At 25.9% G+C, this 22183-nt stretch overlaps 1 protein-coding gene, 1 long non-coding RNA gene and 1 pseudogene across 2 annotated transcripts in view; 1 reads left to right on the plus strand and 2 right to left on the minus strand.

The window, feature by feature from the left end:
* LOC126910419 (ubinuclein-2-like) overlaps nt 1-4624 on the minus strand; it is a 20332-nt pseudogene extending 15708 nt beyond the window's left edge.
* A 794-nt stretch (nt 4625-5418) lies between these two features.
* On the plus strand, nt 5419-16552 carry LOC126905399 (uncharacterized). The gene is made up of 11 exons (XM_050685057.1): nt 5419-5578; nt 5993-6049; nt 7711-8311; nt 9153-9290; nt 10380-10478; nt 13629-13756; nt 13897-14021; nt 15333-15467; nt 15560-15647; nt 15712-15844; nt 16054-16552. The coding sequence occupies exons 2-11, from the start codon at nt 6016-6018 to the stop codon at nt 16409-16411; spliced, it is 1839 nt and encodes a 612-aa protein (XP_050541014.1). The 5' UTR covers nt 5419-5578; nt 5993-6015; the 3' UTR covers nt 16412-16552.
* The window catches only part of LOC126905405 (uncharacterized), a 25967-nt gene continuing 17921 nt past the window's right edge, over nt 14138-22183 (minus strand). Inside the window, exons 2-3 of the long non-coding RNA XR_007703993.1 lie at nt 22056-22152; nt 14138-14516 (exon numbers count right to left, since the gene is read on the minus strand). This is a non-coding gene — a long non-coding RNA (uncharacterized LOC126905405). The remainder of the gene's footprint in view (nt 14517-22055; nt 22153-22183) is intronic.

Raw genomic sequence — 22183 nt, forward strand, 5'->3', positions numbered from 1 at the left:
TAAAGCACTATTAATATGCTTAATTTCTCATAATTTCAAATAGAAGTATCATTAATTAGTTACTTTATTAGTTAATAAACTATGGTTTCAATATACCTAAATTAAAAACAAACTAAAAAAATATTTACCTTACGACGATGACTAGATTTTAAATCTTCAGAATCTTCTGAAATATAAACTTTTTTAAATTCCAAAGAACCTGTATTTACATAATAACCACCATGAGCTGTTTCAACTTCTTCAGGCATAACTTCATCAAACTAAAAAATAAATTACCCATAAATATCTATATTTAAAGTCAATGTAGACATACATTAATATGGAAATTATAGAGACATAAAGATTATGAGTTATAATATGAAGATTTGGGTAAAAATAAAAGTGACAAAGAATAAAAAATAAGACATCAATAATTAAAAATCAGTTAGGTTTTTTGTCTGGAAAGTCAATGCTGAAGTTGGTACTTTGTGTGAAACATCTAATAGAAAAGTATAGGGAGAAGAATAAAAAGTTATATAATGTGTTCATAGATTTAGAGTAGGAGTATGACAGAGTGTTAAGAGAGGTTTAAAGTGGACAGTAATGAGAAAGAATGCCAGAAACCTATATAAATGTAATAGAATATATGTATGAAAGTATTAGTACTAAGGTAGGTAAAAATTATGTATAGAAAAACGAGGAATTCATTGTTTGCTGATAATAGTTTTATTAGAAGAAAAAAGGAAAAAATTGACTACAGACTTGTGATAAGGAGAGCAGCCCATGAAGGTCAGGGATTAAGGATTAGTAGAGGACAGAGTATATAGAGTATAAGTTTGACAAAAGAGAACATGAGGGTGATGAAACGAGTATGGTAAAGACAAAAAACGAAGACTTGATAATTAAGGTGGAAAGTTTTAAATATTGACAATCATTTGTACAAATGAATGGTGATATTTATGAGAATGTAAAACATAGGATTAAATACAGATGGATTAAGTGAAAACAAACGTCTGGTGTTTTGAATAGAATCCTAATCAGCCTAAAAGGTAAGTTCTATAAGACTAGAGTGAAACCAACAATGATGTATGGTTTAGAGTGTTGAGGGTTGATAAGAAAGTAGAGTAGAGAATGAGTGAAGCAGAAATGAGATTTCTTAGATAGATGAGTAGAGTGACAAGAGAAGATAGGATAATAAATAAATATGTAAGAGGAAGCATAGGAGTAGTGTTAATCGTGAATAAGATGAGAAAAAATACGCTTAGATAATTTGAAGTGAAATCAGGAGCTGTATGAACGGTTATAAAAATAAACCTTAAAGGAAGAAGAGGAGGAAAAAGACCCAAAAATAGATTGTTGGATGTAATTAAGAATGAGTGATATAAAGAATGCTGAAATACACAGACGATGGAGAAAACATATTAAGTAAAAGTTTAGCTGACTGACTCCAAGTAAATGAGATAAAGGCAAGGGAGAAGAAGAAGAGATTTTTGTTTTAGATATAGATGAAAGTGTATAAAATCTAATGGGTTTAATATTACATTACTACATCTCAAATTCTATAATTTATATTTTACTTGAATATTTGATTTTTTTTATTATTTTAAAAGTAATAAAATTACATTATACAAATTCATTTTAACTAAAATACTTACTATTTCAGTATTATCAATGAATGAATCATTTTCATCATAACCAGCTGCAAGTTCTGAATAATTATAGAAAGCAGTTTTCTTCTTTTTCTTTTTTTTGACATTAGTAGATCCCTAATAAATGCAAAATGATAATTTATTTAAGTACCAAATCATATCATCTAACCCTGATTTTACTTTATGACTTTTTTCTCAAAATATGTTGAAAGCATATATTTAAAAAAAATTTAAGTTTTTAACCATTCCCCTTTTTTTTTTTTTTTTTTGATCATTTTACAACTAACTTAAATTATAAGAGTATAACTTAATTAGAACAAATATAACTGTTTCAACAAAATTTACATTGCAAGTTTCATCAAGAAAATATTTATATGAAAAAATGTTTTTATTTTGGCTGTTATACCCAAAATCTTTAATTTAATTAAAACAAAAATGAAATTTGTGAATTTTCATTCTAATCCATAATAATACATTAATTTGAAAATTTATAAAAACTTACATATTTATGCTCATAATGATCAGCTAATTGTTTTATTGATTCATCATTGTCGTCAAACAAATTTGACTGTTGATCTCTTCGACGTCGTCTTTTCTAAAAATTCAAAATCTAAGTCTTAGTATGAATATAATTTATTTGTGTGTTGTCTAATGGCTCAATATACTGTAATTTTTTTTAATAATAAATTTCATAATGTATTCTAAAATAAGTTATAAAATATCTAGATTCAAATCACTAACAAAAAATTCTAAAAATAAAAAAATGTGCATATTTATTTTTAATCTTATTGATAAGCTTATGGTACCCTAAAAAATGTAAAATATTTGATAAATATGGTGGTCAATAATGGAACATGCTCCTATAACTATACCACTAAAGTAACATGGAAGAAATTTATCAAAATATCTTTTAATAAATAAAGTATAAAATTTTAGGAATTATTGACATCTTAATTGGCCAATACACAGGATTATTTAATATTCTGCCAAGACTTTACAATAAAATATGTATAATTATAGCAAACAATATTTCATTACACAAATTTAATGTAGTTTTACAATCATAATCATAATTATTGATGTCTTAATGTCTAATAACAAAAATCAAATATTAGAATATGAAATCAAAATATTTGATGTTATTGTAAATAATATTATTAAATTTCTGGATGATACCAAAGTTAGATTTAGGAATTAACAACTTAAATATTTAAATTTCAAAAATAAATAATTATGAATAGAAAATATCATGATTATAATTTTTTAAATGATATAAATATTACACTATTGAATATAAAATTACTTAATGTTTGAGATTTTAAATTTCTTAAAAAATATTTAAGAATGTAAGTTTTAACACAAGCCATTTCATTTAACTTTTATAAATGCTGACAATAGGATTTTGTGGAAAACTATTATGCCTGATTTTATTTGTCATGCATAAATTCATTATATTTATTTATTTTTAATAATGTCATATTTCAAAATATGATGTTATTTAGTTTTACTTGTTACCAAGTTTTACATAAAAGTAGTATATCCCAGTAAAATTATTATACCTAAAATTTACGATTTAACTGATTATGATCAAATTAAGTTATTTATTATCAATATATTTTTAATTTTTTTTTTTAATCGCTCCCCTTTTTTAAAATTAAAACTATTCAGATATGACATTATTATAAGGAATGAATAATATAATAAAATATGTACTATAAATTTAAAATAATAACTAAAAAATAAATAAAAATAATAAAAAACATTCTCAACTACATTTAAAAACTAAATTTTGTCATAAAAAAACATTTCTGGGCAGTATATTATAATAGACCTAGAAGAGACATTTGAAAAAAAATAAAATTATATTACTAAAATTAGTCTAATTTAAATTTCATTATTCATAAGTATATATATATTCCAAAAATCTTAGAAATATAACAAATAGTATGATAATTATCCAATTATTACATAATTGGCTATCTAAATAACAAATCAAAACAATTTTTAACAAATTATTGTACATATTTCAACTAAACTCAATAGGAAAATATGATATGATAAACACATAATAGCAGCAAACTTTAGTGTGAGACAAATAAATAAAAATGGCCAAAAAATAATTTAATACATAAATCAGTATCACCCCCTAAATACTCCAATGCAGATTGTAAACAGTAATACTAAACAGTACTCAATGAGATAATGGTATTAATTTGGTACAGAAAAATAAATTATAAAGAAAATCAAATAAATGTTCCAAGAATAGTAATTTCTTATGGATATTATTTCTCACCGAATCCCAAATATACCGTAATACTACTAATTGCATCAATATGCTGCATATTACGAAAAACTATGTAGCACGCACTGCACAAATTATGCGTATTGCAACTCTGATAGACTATCAGTCGCTTACTTCTTCGACGAGTAGTTTCTGATAGTTGAAAACAGGATATCTGCTTTCAGTAGGTTCAAAGAGGTCTGCATGAATACGAATTGTGGGAGAGTACTGAAGATTAGACTTGGATTCCGATTTCTTTTCAACAGTAACTATATTTGACATTATCACAGGATAGACGGACGCACAATATTAACAACATCGACGATCGGCCAACGTTTAATAGCCAGCACATGTTTCAAGAACGGAAAACACAACCACACATGATCGGCGACAATCACAAACTAATTTTTGAGTTTACATGGGTATTGAGAAGTCGAACGCAAGGCAGTGGTACTTGGTATATACCGCAACCAGTGGGACCAAAAACTGTGTTCTAACAAAATCCCGCGATTTATATATTTAAATCTTAAATTTTATAATATATATATATATATATATGTTTATACAAAATAATCTTAAAACATAATCTTTTTATAAATTTAATTTTATTATTTGTTTTCTGAATATTCCTTTTCTATATTTTAATATAAAAGTTAAGTATGAACAATTTATTCATAAAAAATGATATCACTGTAGCTATGTATAAACATAACATGTTGACATCATGGAGAGGTGTAAGGAAATAATAAGAAAAAATATTCTTAAGATAAGCAAAAAAGTTGGATAAAACGTTTGTCAATTGAATTAAATTACTTTATGTATTAAGAGATTTTCAAGAAAAAACACGAAATATTACAATTTATTCGTTTTTACAGTCTTAAGTAATTTTTTATACATATAAAAACAAAGACATTTAAAAATTTTATGTTATAGGTAAAGAAAAAAAATTTCCAATCTACATTTTTTTAGCAATATAAATGAAAAATGACATTTATTTTAACAAAAAAGTGATTACTTCTATTATTACATATCCTGAGCCGGACTACTCCTTCCACCTAGATATAAAGTAGTAATAAAATATCTTCTCAAATAACGGTTCAAAAGTTATTATCGTCCAGTAAAGATTTTATAAAAATTTAAGGGATAAGAAAGGGGAGAATGAACAAGATTAAAAATAAATAAACATACATAAATCAATACATTTTTGAAAAAAAAAAATTTTCTGTAATCTCCCGTTACATATTTGGGGTTTTAAATTTCGATAATTGTTGTGTATTTTAGAGTTAGGAATTTTTAACATTTAAATTATACTACAAGGTGGAGACACTGAATAGAAAATATCTTGTCTATTTAATGGTTAAGACTAATTTTTAATTTTAGAGTAGGTGAATTCATAGTACCATTATTTTTAAAATTAATGACCAGTGCTGCCAACTTTTCAATGTATTGAGTTCTACAATTTAAAATTTTAACGGTTTTAAAAAAGTCAATTTTTAATAGATATGTCTTCTTATCGCATTCGTCTTTTTTTCATTTAAGTAGAGTAAACTTTAGGGAGAATACTGATGGCATCCTGAACTTTTTGGATTAATGCATCTTGTAATTCTCTGTTATGATTATTTTGTTTGTCTTAACAAAATTGCAGAGAGAAGTTAACAATTTTTTTAAAGTAACGTATAAAAATAGTTTTAGTCAATTTATGAGTCAAAAAATACGTATATATTCAATAAAATATGATATCAGAAAAAGAATAAAAAATTGTGCTCTAATATATATATAGCTAATCTGGTTTTGATAATTTTAAAGTGTTGTATTTTTATTAAAATGTATTTTGCTATTTATGTTTAAAAAATCTGATATAAACTGCAAAAATAATTTTTATTTAAACACAAGATTTAGACTATGATATTAGGATATTGACCAGGTCTAATCAATGTACTCTTTGTATATTTAGAGCAGTGAACAAGATTTTGCACTAGATTACATCTTTTTCTAGTATAATATTTTGGCTAATGGTGATTTGTATATTTTAATGTCTGTTTATTATTAAATTCTAAAAAATAATTTTTGTTTACTTTTACAGTAATAAATTTTTGATTATTACAAATGGAAAGAATAAAAATAAAAAATCATAGTAAAGGTGAGATTATTTTTATAAAGTGAATAATTTCTGATTAACATTGTTAAAATTGATATTTACTGATTATATATATGTATTATTACATTTTATATCCTAATCATAACTAAAAAATGTAATAAATAAATGTAAATGTCAGTAAAAATTTCTATTGGGATATGGGATATTACTACTTAAACCAATCAGTTATTGAAAAATATTAATTAAAAAAAATTTAAAGTAGAATTTTGAAAGAAGCTGAAATAATTTTAGTTCTTTTTTCTTTGTCTATTATAATTATTAGTTCCCAATATTATATCTAAAATTTTCTTTATGTAAGGTTGTTTAACCATACTCTCATAAATAAATCATTATTTCTGCTTTCCTTGTAAACATATATTAACATTTTTAGGCTATATAATAGTTTTTGAAACGAACAGTATAAATTTTGGTAATATTGTATAAATCTACTTTATACCCTTTTTTTTTCAAAATTTTTTTTTTTTAATGTTTGTTAAATGCAAATTAAGAATATGTAAAAATTTTTGAGTGGAATCGTGTGGGTCAAAAGTTATAGTGCTTTAAAATTGCGATTGTAGTTAAATAATATAGGTTATAAAAATCAATAATTTTTCTTGAAAGTTATTTCATTTTTCTAGTCTAAAATTTTATACCAACTTGAGAAGCATTTTTATAAACATAATATTAATGAAACATTGATACAGCGTTAAATGGTAAGTTTCAAGCAGAAGGTTGTCAAAGGGGGTCGTTTAATAAAACTAGCAAGTGTCGCAATCTGTTATCTTTATAACAATACTTAGTGTGTATGTTAAGCATCATTATGTACAACTATTTCAGGAAGTAATAAGGATATACTGTATTACTGTTGTGCAAAGTCGCGCTGAAACCAACAAAGATGCAAATATTTTAAATAGTATTAAGTTGAATACTAAAATTTCAATATCAATTGTAATTAAATTTTTTTATTATTTCTAACAAGTGTTATTTAGTATACCTAATATAGAGTAAAAACTTTTCTTTTCGTGTTTTATTGAACTAACTATAAAGACACACCACATTGTAGTCTTTTTTTTGCTCAACTTAAATTAATTGGGTTTCATGTAATTACGTAATCACTCATAACCAATTTTTTTGTATTGTATACGAAAATTAAGTAATAGCTCTATGAAAACCCATTTTTTAGTATTGCGAATTTTGGGCGGGAGGAAAGAAAAAATTGGAAAATTCTAATTTTTTCCAAATTATTTTTGGTTTTTATGTTTTTTTAAGAGAGAAAATTACTTATGAGTTACGTCATTGTAGTTTCACAATATTTTCATGAAAAATAAACCCGAAAATTAACAAAAAAAAACAATTTTGGATCTATTTTTAATCTTATGACGTATAAACTTTAAAATGCTATAATTTTTGAACTAAAAGTTTCCCTCAATTTTTTCAAACACTTTTGAAAAAAAACGAACATTATGAAAAAAAAAGGTGTCCCGTAAGGTAGATTTGTTCCGATAATATAATTAATGTCATTTTAAATTATTAAATAAAAAAAAATTGTCCCCATATTAAACATAACTTACTGTATTTACTAATTATATATATTTTTTGATAAATGGAAATGTTAAACCTGCAAATATTGAATTTATTTTTGATTTTATTTATATATTTTCCAGAAAAATTGACATTATGTACCAGAGATAATAAAAATTCAGGAGAAAATATCAATAGAAATAATATGACATATGATAATAATGTTAATATTGATGAATTCTATTCTTCAGATTCTAGTATAGAATTAATTGATGTTTATAAATCTAAGACAACCCACTTAAATTCAAAAAACGATTTAGACAACACAAATTTTATTGAATATATTGATCTAACTAATAATGCAACCTTAAATTTGAAAAATAATGATAGTTATGCAAAATTTGATATTTTTAATATCAAAAAAAATTCAAGCATACAGGATTTGACTGTTAATAGTTCTAACTCTGAAGAAAGCTTTAAATCTGCTTCTAGTAGCAATTTAGAAAAAAAAAGTGATTATATAGCTTCAGTAAAATATCCTATTGTGTCGGAAAAAGAAAACAATTTAATTGACACTGAAAATAATTTTTCTACGCCTAATAAATTAGCTATTCAGCTAGATAGATTATCTGAATCTGCAAAGGTTTTGGATCGTTTATATGGTCGCCAATGGAGAAAAATTGATGGAATATTCAATATTCCAAAAAAAGACATTAAAAAAAAATTGTTTGAAAATGATGATGAGTAAGTTAACAACACTTGAAAAATGTATTTACATAGGTAATAATTTTAATTTTGGTTGTAAGACCTCATTGAAACTTTATGAAGTGACTACATATACATTAAAAATATCCACCTATTTCACTTGTGTGATATAAAATGTTTTTATTTACTACTTAAAACTCTTATTTCTATATATGAATATAAATACCAGATATGTCACAAAAATATGACCAATTCAATAACTTGATTTAATCAACATTTTACATTACTCTCTTTTTTTTTTTTTTTAATAATTATTTCACTTTTAGTTTATAGTTTTAATGTAATATATATTTTAACTTATGTAGAAATAGTAAAAAATTTAAAATGTACGTAAAATTTTTAAAAATAGCTATTTTGTGGAATAAACTTAAAGAAAACATTTGGTACCAATATATTTTATTAATGTTTTGTAGTTAAATTTCTAGAGTATTTTAAAGTTTGTAAATATTATAATTTGTTTATTTATATTTTATGGTTCCAAAAAATTAATAAAAATTTATAATTAAATAAATGTGATCATTTAAAATATGATTTTTTCATGAAAAAATTGTATACCAATAACCAGTATTTAACTTAAAAATATTTTATATACTTTATCATTTTCTTTATAAAAAGTACTCACTTGGTGCTGTGAAATTTATGTAAAATAATTTTTATTTTACTAAAAACTTTGAGTTAAATTAAATCATGAACTAATTGCATAACATAAGATTTGTAATGTTTACTTTTAACTTTTTTTTATTCTCCATTATATAGAAATTAAATATGAAAATTAAATTTTTAAAAATAACCATTTTAAATTTAAATATAATTTTTTTAGAAATTCATCAGAATCAATAATTGACAGCAAATCTGAATGTGAATCTTGCTATATAAATTATAAAGAAAAAGGAAAGGCGAATCTTACACCTACTAAAAATATTCAAAAAGAACTGGATCTTACTTCTGAAAGTTTTATGTAAAACATTCTTTTAAATTATTTATTTCTGTACTCAAAAAGTAAAAGGATTTATTATTGCTTTTCAAGAAAAGCTTATAATTATTTTTTTTCTCATAAATCTCTACTAAAACTTCATTTAATTTATTAATAAATCTGTTAATATATATCATGTTTTAAATAAATATCAAATGCACAGTGAAATTTTCCATGACAAAACACTAATTAGTGAAATTTAATAAATGTAAACTTTTTACCCTTCTGCTTATTAGGTACAGAAATAGTTTTCAAATTTTTTTTTTTTTTTTGGGAGTTAATTTAATTTTTAATATTTTACTATAGTAATTTATATGCTTGAAACCTAATTTCTTGTAAACTTCACTAAAAAAATCATTTTAAAATAACTTTTAGTATATCTTTTCTTTTTTCTCGCCTTAATCCCAACTACTTAGGTTTGGCCATCATTATTCTAAACTTCTACTTGACATGATCACCTACATTATCTGCACTCACATCAGCCAACCTCATAACGCAATCAATTACATCCCTCTATCTCTTTTTTGGTCTTCCTCTACCTCTTCTTCCTTCAACACTCATTTCAATAACTGTTCTTACCGCTTCCGATTCCTCTCTCATAACATGAATAAATCATATCTTAGTTTATTTTCTTTCATCTTATCTATGATTAACATTACACCTATACTCCCTCTTATACGTTTGTTCCTTATCTATCTTCTCTAGTCACTCCACTCGTCCATCTAAGCATTCTCATCTCTGCTATACTTTCTTGTGAACCGCCCAACACTATGAACCATAAATCATTGCTGATCTCACTACAGTCTTATAGAATTTACCTTTCAGCCTCATTGGAATTCTTTTATCACATAACAGACCAGACACTTCTCTGCTAAATTAAAGAAAGGAAATAATCCTTTGATTACTTTTTTTTTTATGCACTTAGTTCTCCCTAATTTTTATGTGTAGCTAAACTGTAATGTATACCATAATTTTGAATTACCTTTTAATTTTCAATAATATTACCAAATAATAACTTTAAATTTAATAATTACTATCAAAGTTTCAATGTTAATATTTGTTTAATGATTATAGGAACATCAGTCTTTCAGACGCTAGAATCGATTTTAATTTTTCAAATAAACAAGATGATGTTATTCCATTATCATCTACTTTAAATAAATCTGGCTCACTGTAAGTAATAAAACAAACTAACAATATCATATTTTTATTATTAATATGATTACAACATGTTATAGCTTCGATGCGATGCTGAGAAAGTATTAATTTTACTGGTTTTTTTTGTGTCTGTTACCACTCAATCTCAGCTCTCACTACACATATTTTGATGAAAAATATGTCAAAAGATCACAAATCCTATTTAGTCGAAGACATTACCCTCAAAATTTGAAAAAAAATTCCCTGGTTCCATGTAAACGGAAAAATCCCCCAAAAAATTACAAATTTAAAATTCAACATTTTGTCAATTTTTTTTACATAAACGTGCCATAACTTTTTTAAAAATAACCGAATGATTATATATTTGTCTTTTATAGATATCTTAGGTATTTTATATATTTTTGTGAACATTTGACTCTTTACCAGCCCACAGGTTGGGTTTCAAAATGGTAACTTTTTCAACTTAACTTTTGAAAATGTTCTGGAAAGACTGACATTTTTATAAATACCTTAAATTAAAGCTAATGTAATATACTTTAATTTGAAAAAAATAAATTTGTTCTCTGCATTTGTCTTCATGGTGAAAATGACTACCATATTCAAAAATATGCTCTTTTTGTGTTAAAATTCTGGTTTTTGTATTTTATTTTATTTTAAAATGCATGACAAGAAGGGGAGTACACTGATTTCGATAAATATTATATAAATAAAATTGATATAGCATAGAAAGTTAAACTTATTTAAATTTGTTTGCTATTTTTAAGTCGAGAAAAATAACTTTAAAATTTAAACTAACTTAAATAGCTATTTTTTTCAGCCGACAGTAGCAACGTACAGTTGCAGAGTCGGTAGAACTTGTGTTTTACGCGCTAAAGGTACAAGGTTCCAACCCGCGTATGGCAATGAACTTTTTGCATTTTTTCTTAATTCTTTTTAAGTTAGAATAAATTTTCAACTGCTTTGATTTTTATCAAATTTTAAGAAGAAATTTCTTATTCATATTAAAATTATTTTACTATATTTTAGGTTTTAGCTTCGATGCAAAGCTGAGAAGGTATATTTTGTGATTATCTTTTATTTTTTTGCTCTAATATTACCTACTTTTTTCAATGATACGTCAAATGACTACAATTTGTATCTAGTTGAAAATATTACACATAAAAATTGAAAAAAAAACTCTAATTTATCAATTAAACAATTACTTATCCCACGTTCTCCATACAGACAATTAAAATCATTTATAATGTTTTCAAAGTATTTATTGACGCATTAAATTCGATATGATAGGTTGAAATACAAAATTAAATTATTTTACTTTGTAATTTAATAATTTTTTTACTCTAATTGTGTATGCTACTATTAGACTATAATATTCCAATTTTTCGGTAACATGTTGCTATATAAATCATTTCTAAAAAAAATGATTATTAGTTTCTCCTGTATTAACAATGGATTTTTACAATTATAATCAAATTTTATAATACGCCCAATTGAGTAAATTTTTTTAACAACTTTGTTTTGATAGGTTCATTTAGTTAAAGTAAATCATTAAAATTAAGTTCTGAATATTTCAATTGCAGAATCTTTTTAAACACCAAAAGTTATTAGGAAATGATTACTATTACTTCTATTTAAGTATCTATTTCAATAAAAATGCAAAAAAATATTGAGCTATTCTGATAAATTTTCTATAAATAGTATTTATAATTTTTCTAACTGCATATTAATCCTAACAATATAATTTTTATAATTCTCATAAAATTTTCTATTTAATGATGTCAATTTCAAACTTGCCAATTGAACTAAAGATATGGTAAAATAAATAATTTTTTTTTTTTTTACTATAAACATTTACAGAATCAACTTTAAGTGATTAAAAAAGTAGGTTAAATATGTCATTTTCCTTATTTTTAACATAATAATAATCAAAATCAGTATTAATTTAAAACAATTTTTTTTTTTTTCTTAATTACTTTTTTTTATATGCAAATACTTATTTTTTAATAATAAGTAATAATATTAAAACTTAGAAGTAATAGAAAAAGTTTAATTGTGCATTTGAAAACATCACAAAAAGTTGATTTAGAAAAGTATATTTTTGTTTCTGATGAAAGTTCCTTGTAGTCTAGTGAGTTTATTCATAAGTAACAAAAATTTTTTATTAAAAAGTATTGCATCAATCCCTTTAAATTTTTATACACGTTAAAAGTAAAGAAATATACAACTCCTTTTTATTTTTATAATATCTCTGTAAAAATGACAATAATATGTTATTGAATATCAATTTCATACTAAATTTAATTAGTATTTATTCATATGTTATATTTTTAAATCAAAGAACCACTAATCAGGATATAATTAAGGAAATAAATGTTGATGTTGCTTTTGTAATTATCCACCAAGTTCTTGTAATTAAACACTATATACAGATTTGCATTGAAGAATTTCATATGATAGTGATTTTAATCACTGTCAGATATTATCTATACTTGTCTTAACTATCCTACTTTCACACTGTGTTGTGCCCCATTGTGCTACCCATTTTTTTGTGCTTATCAAAATGAGCTGTGTAAAATTTGGGTCCAATGTTTTATGGTTATCCCTGCCTCTGGGCTTCTTAAGTTTATTTGATGTTACAATTTTAATAGAAATAAAAGATTTATTTGATTACTTTTTTTTTTTACTTATCTATACTTTTCCCATCTATGCCACGTCCACACTATGCCTCGTTTTCATTTTAGTATGATCATAATCATTCAAAACGGCTACATACTTATTTAAAATTTATAACTAATAAAATTTTATTTATGGTATCAGAAGAAAATTTGGAATCCTTTAGTTAATTTATAAAATTGAATTATATTTACTTAATATATTGAATAGCATATCAAATATTAAACTTAAATGATATAAGGTATCAAAGTAAATATTAAATGAATTTCAAAAAAAAAAGTACCTTATATTATATTTAATTAATTATTCTAGTTTTATAATTATTATTTATATATTTATGTCTTACGTCCTCTTTTAAGATCTATTGTTCATGCCAGAAAGCATAGAAAATCTACTTAGCTTATTGCAATAGTATCTAACCTCTGTACTTATACAACGAGGCACGATGCATTAAGCAAAGTAAGCAACAAATGTAGAAATCTTTTTTTATAGAATATTTCCAAAAAAAAACAAGACCCAAGAAATTTGTTTGTTAAGCAAGCCATTACCAAAAAAAGAATTGAAAAATGTTAAATCAGAAAATAGTGATTCAATGCTGTCTTTTCTTAGTTCACTCTCATGTAAGGATCATTAACTTAATTATTTGCATATTCAAATATTTTTTAATTAAATTATTTCATAAATACAAATATCTGTTGTTTTTTAGCATCCTTTTTTCATAAATGCATAACAGTTTTAATTTTTTTTTTTTTTTTCATAGGTTATAACGGCTCATTAAAATGTCACCCTGAAGCTGAAAAATATAAATTTAAATTTAAAAAGAACAAAGATGACTTAGTATCTGCATTATTTGATTTGTTCAATAAAGAAGTGTTTGAAAATAAGGTATTTATTTAACTTATAAAAAGTTTAATAATGATTAGATCCATCTATCTCCCAAACTTAACATGTGAAAGAGGGCCACCCCTCTTTCACATGTTAGGGAGACAAAGAAGGTTCTAATCTAAGCCAATTATGGACGAGACGGATATTATTTATTAATAGAAAAAATATCTAAAAACTTTTTAAATATAAATGTTAAATTAGTAGGTTAAAAAGCTTAGTGGTTTACAATTCATTAATTATATAATTCTACTAATTATTTTAATTAACAATATAATATAATACTTCCAACTAAATAGTAATTGATATATTTTATTTCTATTGTAAAATTTTATCCCCCTATATATATATATAACATTTTAATTAGTATAATATTTTGTTTTATTAGTTGTAAATTTCCTTCGTCTGTACTTCTGGTGGTTTTCATATAATTAATTTTTTATTGTTTTTTCATTAAGTGTATTTTCATGACTGCTTTTTTTTCCATAAAGTGCTATACTGTAAGAATTAAAATTTTCTTAAATAGTTCATATGTACAACTTTTATCAGCACTATATTGCTTCAATATGATTCTGATCAAAATCTATGCACCACAATAAGTGAATCAAGCTCATTTTTATATGCACAACCTCATGCAATAATACCATAATTTAATATTAATTGTACAATAGCAAAATAAACAATTATAATATTGTTAACATCTATAATTTGACACAATTCCTTAGAGATATAAAAACTTTTTCTCATATGCATTATTAAATTTTCATAGTGAAAAATCCACTTCAGGTGTTCATCAAATAATACTATTTAATATTATGTAAATTTTATTCTACCTAATACTAACAGTTATTCTGGATATATTTGGACTTTGTTACAATAGATATACATAGACAGTAATTGATATATCAACTATTTCAACTGCGTTTTCCAGACTATTTTATTTTTAACAAAACAAAATATTTAAAAATATATATACGTTTTATAATGCTATAAATAAAATATTATATTTAAATGGTATCTATTGCATATATTGTGTAAAAATACTCTAAAATATTTAAAACCTTTATTTAGCTATTCTATAATNAATACTCTAAAATGTTTAAACCCTTTATTTAGCTATTCTATAATTTGTTAATGGCATGTTGTCCAAGGTTATTAAAAATATAAATACTATTATTGTGACCATAGAAATCATTTAAAAACAGCATTATTCTTTGTCAGATTTTAAAATATTTTTCAAACTCTTAAATTAGTAGTTACTTAATAGTTGTTAAGTTTTACAAAATGAACATTTATTAAACTTTTTGATTTTAGCTTCCTGATGATATGAATTTTAAATGGAATGCACGATTAAGAACAACTGCTGGAGCTTGTTTTAATAGACGTTCAGTAAAAATTAATGAAAATTTAGATTGTGTTCGAATTTCCCGAATTGAGCTTTCTTCAAAGGTAATGTATTTAAATAATACTTTCTAATAATTTACTATTAAAAATAATAAATGCACTTATAATATTTTCAAGGTTTTTTTTTTTTTTTGCAGATAATTGACACTGCTGAAAGACTGAGGGATACATTGATTCATGAACTTTGCCATGCTGCTTGTTGGATATTTAATGGTGTATCTGAAGGCCATGGACCAGCTTGGAAAAGTTGGGCAAATAAAGCAATGAANATTTAATGGTGTAGCTGAAGGCCATGGACCAGCTTGGAAAAGTTGGGCAAATAAAGCAATGAAAAGATTCCCTGAGTTGCCAATTATTAAAAGATGTCATAGTTATGCAATTCAAACAAAATATACTTATAAATGCATGAAATGTGGTTATAGGTATATTGCTCTAAGTTAATTGCTTTATAAATACAATTAAACCATATTTAAAAATATTTTGTTTAGATAATATTTTTAAATTATAAACTGAAATTGAATTTGACTTAAAAAAGTGTATAATACCATATTTTATGTGAGGAAATGATGTATTTAAAAAAAAATTGTACTATTAAAATATAAAATCAATAAACTTTTTGTTTGCATTTCAGTATTGGACGACATTCCAAATCATTAAATTTGGAAAAAAAAAGATGTGGTTACTGTTATGGAGAATTTGAATTGATTGTCAATAAAATGAATAAAAATCCAACTGTTAATATTAATTTGCAAGGTCTTCAAACTGATCCTCTAAAAGAATTGTATAAAATAGATGATAAGCCACAAACTAATAAACTTCCACGAAAGCCATCTAAGTTCGCAATTTTTGTAAAAGAAAATTATGGAAAAGCAAAACGAGAAAATCCACTTTTAAAACATGGTGAAATCATGAAAATTCTTGGATCTCAATTTTCAGTAGCTAAAACTTTAACACCTGATGATATATTTGACAGATTACTTGATAGTTAATTAATTGTTCCATATATATAATTTGACAATATTAATTATTAGAGCGAAATTTATTGATATTTATATTGATTTTTTATATAAGTACTAATTAAAAAAATATATGAAAAATAAATAATTTATATATATATAGTGATTATAATAGGAGTATTAAAAAACAATTTTTCTTGTAAAACTCAACTAAAACTGCTAATTTAGTTTATCAATATTTTTGTTTATATAATGTATAAACAAATGATGATATATTATATCATCAACCTCATTTTATGTACTTAATAATACCCTCCTACACTTATAGTTTTTTTTTTTAATAAACTATTTTTTCATTATTTGATGAGCTTAGGTCATATTATTGAAAGATTAAATATTTTCTTGAAACAAACAAAGAAATTATAATTAAGCTATCAGTAAGTTTAAATCAATGCCTGNTTTATGGTGCTACAAAATCTATACTTAATAAAAATAAGAAATATTAAATCAAATTAATAATTGCTCTTTTAAGTCTCAAAACTAAATAAATAAGTAAGTAGTCAATTTAAAAGCATCATGATTTTCTACTTGGGAAGCTACTACTAATTACATTTAAATTTTTTTTCAAAAGTTCTATTTAAAAATAATTAACTTGTGATAGTCACACTTGATTATGGGTGGATTGACTACTTTAGTGCGATCTGAAAATTATATTTTTAATAGCAAAAAAAAAAAAATCCTTAATTAAATTTTTTTAAAAATAATTTATTCATAATTTTTAAACAGGCCATTTAGAAATCTCATGATTTACCAGTTCACCCTTGTCTTTGATATAAAGATATATCTAAGTATTAGATTATATAAGGTCGATATTAATAAATGTAAAAAATTTTTGGTTTAACAAGATTTTAATCGTTAACAGCAAAATTTTATTTTTATGAAAACATGATATTTTAAAAATTCTGTTTGGATAAATTTACTGTCTCATAAAAAAGTGGGGGTATGCCAAAAAAAATGTGTTAAATTTTACGACCGACAATAACAATATAGGTAATTTATATCCCGTAAAATTTGGTAAAGTTATCACAAAATCATATAAAGACATTCTTAACATCAAACCTATAAGTTCTAAACGTGTTAAAATTACTTTCGATACAATATCCAATGCCAATTATTTTCTTATCTTTCCCTACCACTATGAAAATGGATTAAACACCTCTATTCCAAGCACTCTTTTATATAGTTTAGGTATTATTCGTTTAGACACCAATGTTTCGGATTTTGATTTCTGAGATGGCCTTGAGTCCTCTGTCGAAGTTATTTCTTTCAGAAGATTAAACTCTAAGCGAGACAACTTACTTGTGCTCTCGCCACTTATCGAATTGAAATTTTTGGCTCCGTCCTTACCTAAACATCTAACTATTTACAAGGTTATTTTCGACATTTCTCCAAGTGTACGCAGCCCGTCCAATACGCCAAAAGTCTTCGATTTGGACACACTCAAAAATTCTGCCACAGCAAAGAACGCCGTGGCCACTGCGATCCGGCAAATAATGCTTCTACATGCCTGTTCAAAGCAACCTTCCCACCCTCATGTATATTCTGTAAATTGAACCACCCCTCAACTGATCACTCTTGCGCCGAATGGACCATCCAAAAGGAGATAAAAAAAATTATGGCCACTAACAACGTGTCCTATTCTGAAGCTGCTCAAATTAAACGTTCTAGTATCGTCAACCCTGCTTTTTCTTTTGCCAGTATGGTAAATAAAAATAGTGTTTGTAATGATACTACTAAAAATATACAACATGTGCAGTCAACTAGCCCTCATCCTCCTTCCAATTACACCTATAGTATTCCCTTCCCCTTACTTCCCCCTTCATCACACAAACTTAAAAAAAAATTATAATAATAATAAGTCTCTCTCCCAACTTCCATTTTCTCAATCTCTTAACTAGGTTTCCTCTTTCCCTAATGATATTTTTTTTAATTACATAGTTTCTATTAACTCTTCTCATCATAATAACAATGTATGGATTCCTTCTTTTATAGATCAACTTTCCCATTCACTTATTCAAAATCCTAACTCATAATCTTCCTTAGAATCGCTCCGCTCTATTGTTGAATCATCTCTCCTTAATTCGAAACCTTGCGACTCTGAAAAAAAATTTTCCTCCTTCCCATATTTGGTGGAACTCTACATGTACGGCCGCTGTTAAAGAACGCTCAGTTTTTTTCTGTCAGTACAGATCCTCCGGTTCTATTTCTGACTTTCTTGCTTATCAACGTATACGATCTTCCACCGCTCGCACTCTAAAATATGCTAAAAAAAATTCTTGTCATTCATTTTGTTCTTCCCTTAATCACTCTACATCTATTCAGGAGCTTTGGCTAGTTGCCAAAAAAATTAAAAACTACATTAATCGTCGCCCAGTTTCCCTAAATGAATCTTGGTTTCCTTCGTTTTGTAATAAAGTTGCGCCATCTGGCATCCCTTCTCACGAAGAATTAACACCTTCATCTTTTCCTACCTCCAGTTCATTCAATCTTTCCATACATCCTTTAACTATGCCCTTCACTGCCAAAGAGTTATCCTTGTTAATTCATTCTTTGAATTTTTTTCTTTCATTCTCGTCCTCTTTAACGTCCGGTCTGGACGGTATCTCTCCTTTGCTAAAAATCCCTCAATTAGGCTTGGACACTCCTATCAATCTTAAACTCTTTATGGACCAACTGCCTTACCAACCTCCTGGAAAAAATTTCACGTCATTCTTATCCCTAAACCTAATTCTTCCCTCTTCCTTTTCGACCTATTGCCCTCTCCTCGTCTCTCTGTAAAATAGTAGAATACATATTAAAAATAATCTCATCCCGAATAACCCATTCGATTTTAGGAGAGGCTTAAGCACTATGGAGTGTCTATCTTCCTTTATAAGATCCATATATGACTCCTTTTGCAAAAAAAAATTCCTTTCAGCAAAATTTATAGATATCAAGGGCGCATTCGACTCAGTTCGTATTCCTACTCTTTTAAAACGCTTAAACGCTATTGAACTACCCACTTCTCTTTGTAATGTTTATTTTCTCACTTTTTTCTCATCGCTTCCTACACTTCTCCTCCGCTTCCGGGGTTTCTATTTCTCGTTCTTCTTTTCGTAGGCTTCCACAAGTGAGCTGTCTTAGTCCCATTCTTTTCAATATATGTATGAGTACTATCAGTAATGACCTCTCCTCCCTCTTTTATCCTGATGATATTGTCCTTTTTTCTTCGGATAAATCACTTGATCACTCTGTAGCTATTCTCAACGACTCTTTATCCATACTCTACCAAAACCTTCTCTCTTCTTACTTCACCCCAGCTCCTGAAAGAATCAATTTATTATTTTTACCAGAAAACATTGACCTCTCTCTATCCCTATAGTCACTTTAAATGGTTATTTAATACCCCCCTCCAATACTGTTACTTGCTTAGGACTTATCTTAGATACCAAGTTAAGATGAGTTCCTCATTTCCAGTTCCTTTTTTCTTTTGAATCGCGCTGGTCTAATTTTTTCCGTTGTATTACTGGGACATCTTGGAAATCCCACCCCTCTTCCCTTTTATTAATTTTTAACTCTATTATTCGCGCTAAGATTGACTACGGTTCATTTCTTTTCTCCTCTGCATCATTTTGTCACCGTAATAAGCTTAATTCAGTAATGGCTTTTTGTTTAAGCTCAATTTTAGGCGCCCTTCCTTCTACTCTTGTTCCCAGCCTCGAAATTGAATGCTGTTGTCCTCCTATCGTCGTTTAGCGGGCAAATTTCTTCTAAAATCTATTTCCTGTCCTAAACCCTCAATATTTAATCTTTTTAAAACCGTTCGCCAACTCTGGCGTTATGTCCCCAAATCTCTTCCAAAAATTGCTTCTATATGTTCTTCATTTTCTCCTCTCACTAATCATATCCAGAATTCCTATAGTCGTCTTATTTATAACTGTCCATACGAGACCTTAATCATCACCCTTTCCGTTCATGTTCTAATTTCCTAGGCTTCTAACCTTATAACCTTCAATTTCTTTCTTCGACCATTATTAATAATTTATTCTCTCACTATATTTCTACAAAGTTTCCCAACTCTCGTCTGATTTTTACTGATGGGTCTGCCTCATTAGCCAAAACTTAATATCTCCTTTTGCATTAACCTGCATCCCCTTTCTTCGTCTTTTACTACCGAATGCATTGCTATTGTCAATGCACTTCGCTACATTTCTGTTTCTCTTGATACCTCTTTTCTCATTTGCTCAGATACGCAGGCTCAGGCACGTAGCCAGAAAATGTTTATTGGAGGGGCCAACAATTTTGGGCCCTTATATCATTTTCCATTATTTGTTTCCCATGAAATGCTAGTGGGGGGCTCTCTCTACTCCTCCTTAGACAGTATCCCATTCTATGAATATTACAAGTTCAAAATTTGTGTTTATTTTTAAAAAATTAGTGGATAATTCCAAAAGTTACATGATCAAGATTTTTTTTTAATTTATAGTATGTAACATAAGCTTTAATTTGACATGTGTTTAAAAAACGTACTATTTCCGGAACATTTTCAAAATTTAAGTTGAAAAAATTGACTATTGTGAAAAAGTTGCTATTTTTAATACTATTTTACTTACTCCCCTGTGGACGAATAAAGGATTAAATTTTAAAAAAATTGAATGAAAGAAAAATACCTAAGGTTTCAATATAAAAATATACTATTTTGATTTGTTAAAATTTCAATAAGTTATGGCAGTTTTGAGTACAAAAAAACACAGTACAGGGGGGTCGCGGCACAGTGATAATGTGGCATAGTTGGATCAAGTATAATGATATCTGACAGTGATTAAAATCACTATCATAAAAAACGATTTGATGTAAATCTTTAGATTGTGTTTAATTAAAAAAAATTGGTGTATTATTCCAAAGCTACATGATCTCCTATTTCCTTATTAATATCCTAATTAAGATAAAGTATATGTCGAATGAGAAAGGGATTATTAAAAAATTTTATTTCTCATAAAAAAATTGTGTTGATCCATACATTTTTCAAAAAAATATAGCATTATAAAGTTAAAAATGTAGAATACAAAATCGAGAATTTTCACACAAAAATAGCATTTGGTTTTCATTTTCCCCGTGAAGACAAAATAAGGTCCGAAATTTTTTTAAATAAAAAAATACATTACATTAGCTTTAATTTAAGATATAGATAAAAGTGTCATGCTGTCCGGGACATTTAAAAAATTTAAGTGGAAAATATTTTGTGAAAAAGTTGTCATTTTAAATCCCACCGTGGGCAGGTAAAGGATCAGATTTATAAAAAAGATATATCAAATGAAAAGTAACGATATCATGCATCTATATAAAAAAGTTATGGTAATTTTAAGTAAAAAATTTGAAAAAATTAGCGATTTTTTTTATTTGTAATTTTTGGGGGGTTTCCTCCAATGACGGGGAACGAGGGAAATTTTTGAGGGTAATGTCTTCGACTAGATACGATATGTAATCTTTTGACGTATCATTGAAAGAAATCGGTTCGGTGAGACTGAGAAAAAGTTGTAACAGACACAAAAAAAAAAATNGGTTCGGTGAGACTGAGAAAAAGTTGTAACAGACACAAAAAAAAAAATTAAAAAACACATCATAGTAAAACCATTACCTTCTCAGCTTCCCATCGAAGCTAATAAAATAATTATGTGAACATAGGCTGATTTAATTTTTCAACTTTTAAGCTATTAAGAAAAAATAATTTATACCTAAATACTAATAACAAATAAGTTATAAAAT

Source organism: Daktulosphaira vitifoliae, unplaced genomic scaffold (assembly GCF_025091365.1).
Source record: "Daktulosphaira vitifoliae isolate Bord-2020 unplaced genomic scaffold, ASM2509136v1 Scaffold_1, whole genome shotgun sequence".
Taxonomy (NCBI): Eukaryota; Metazoa; Arthropoda; class Insecta; order Hemiptera; family Phylloxeridae; genus Daktulosphaira; species Daktulosphaira vitifoliae.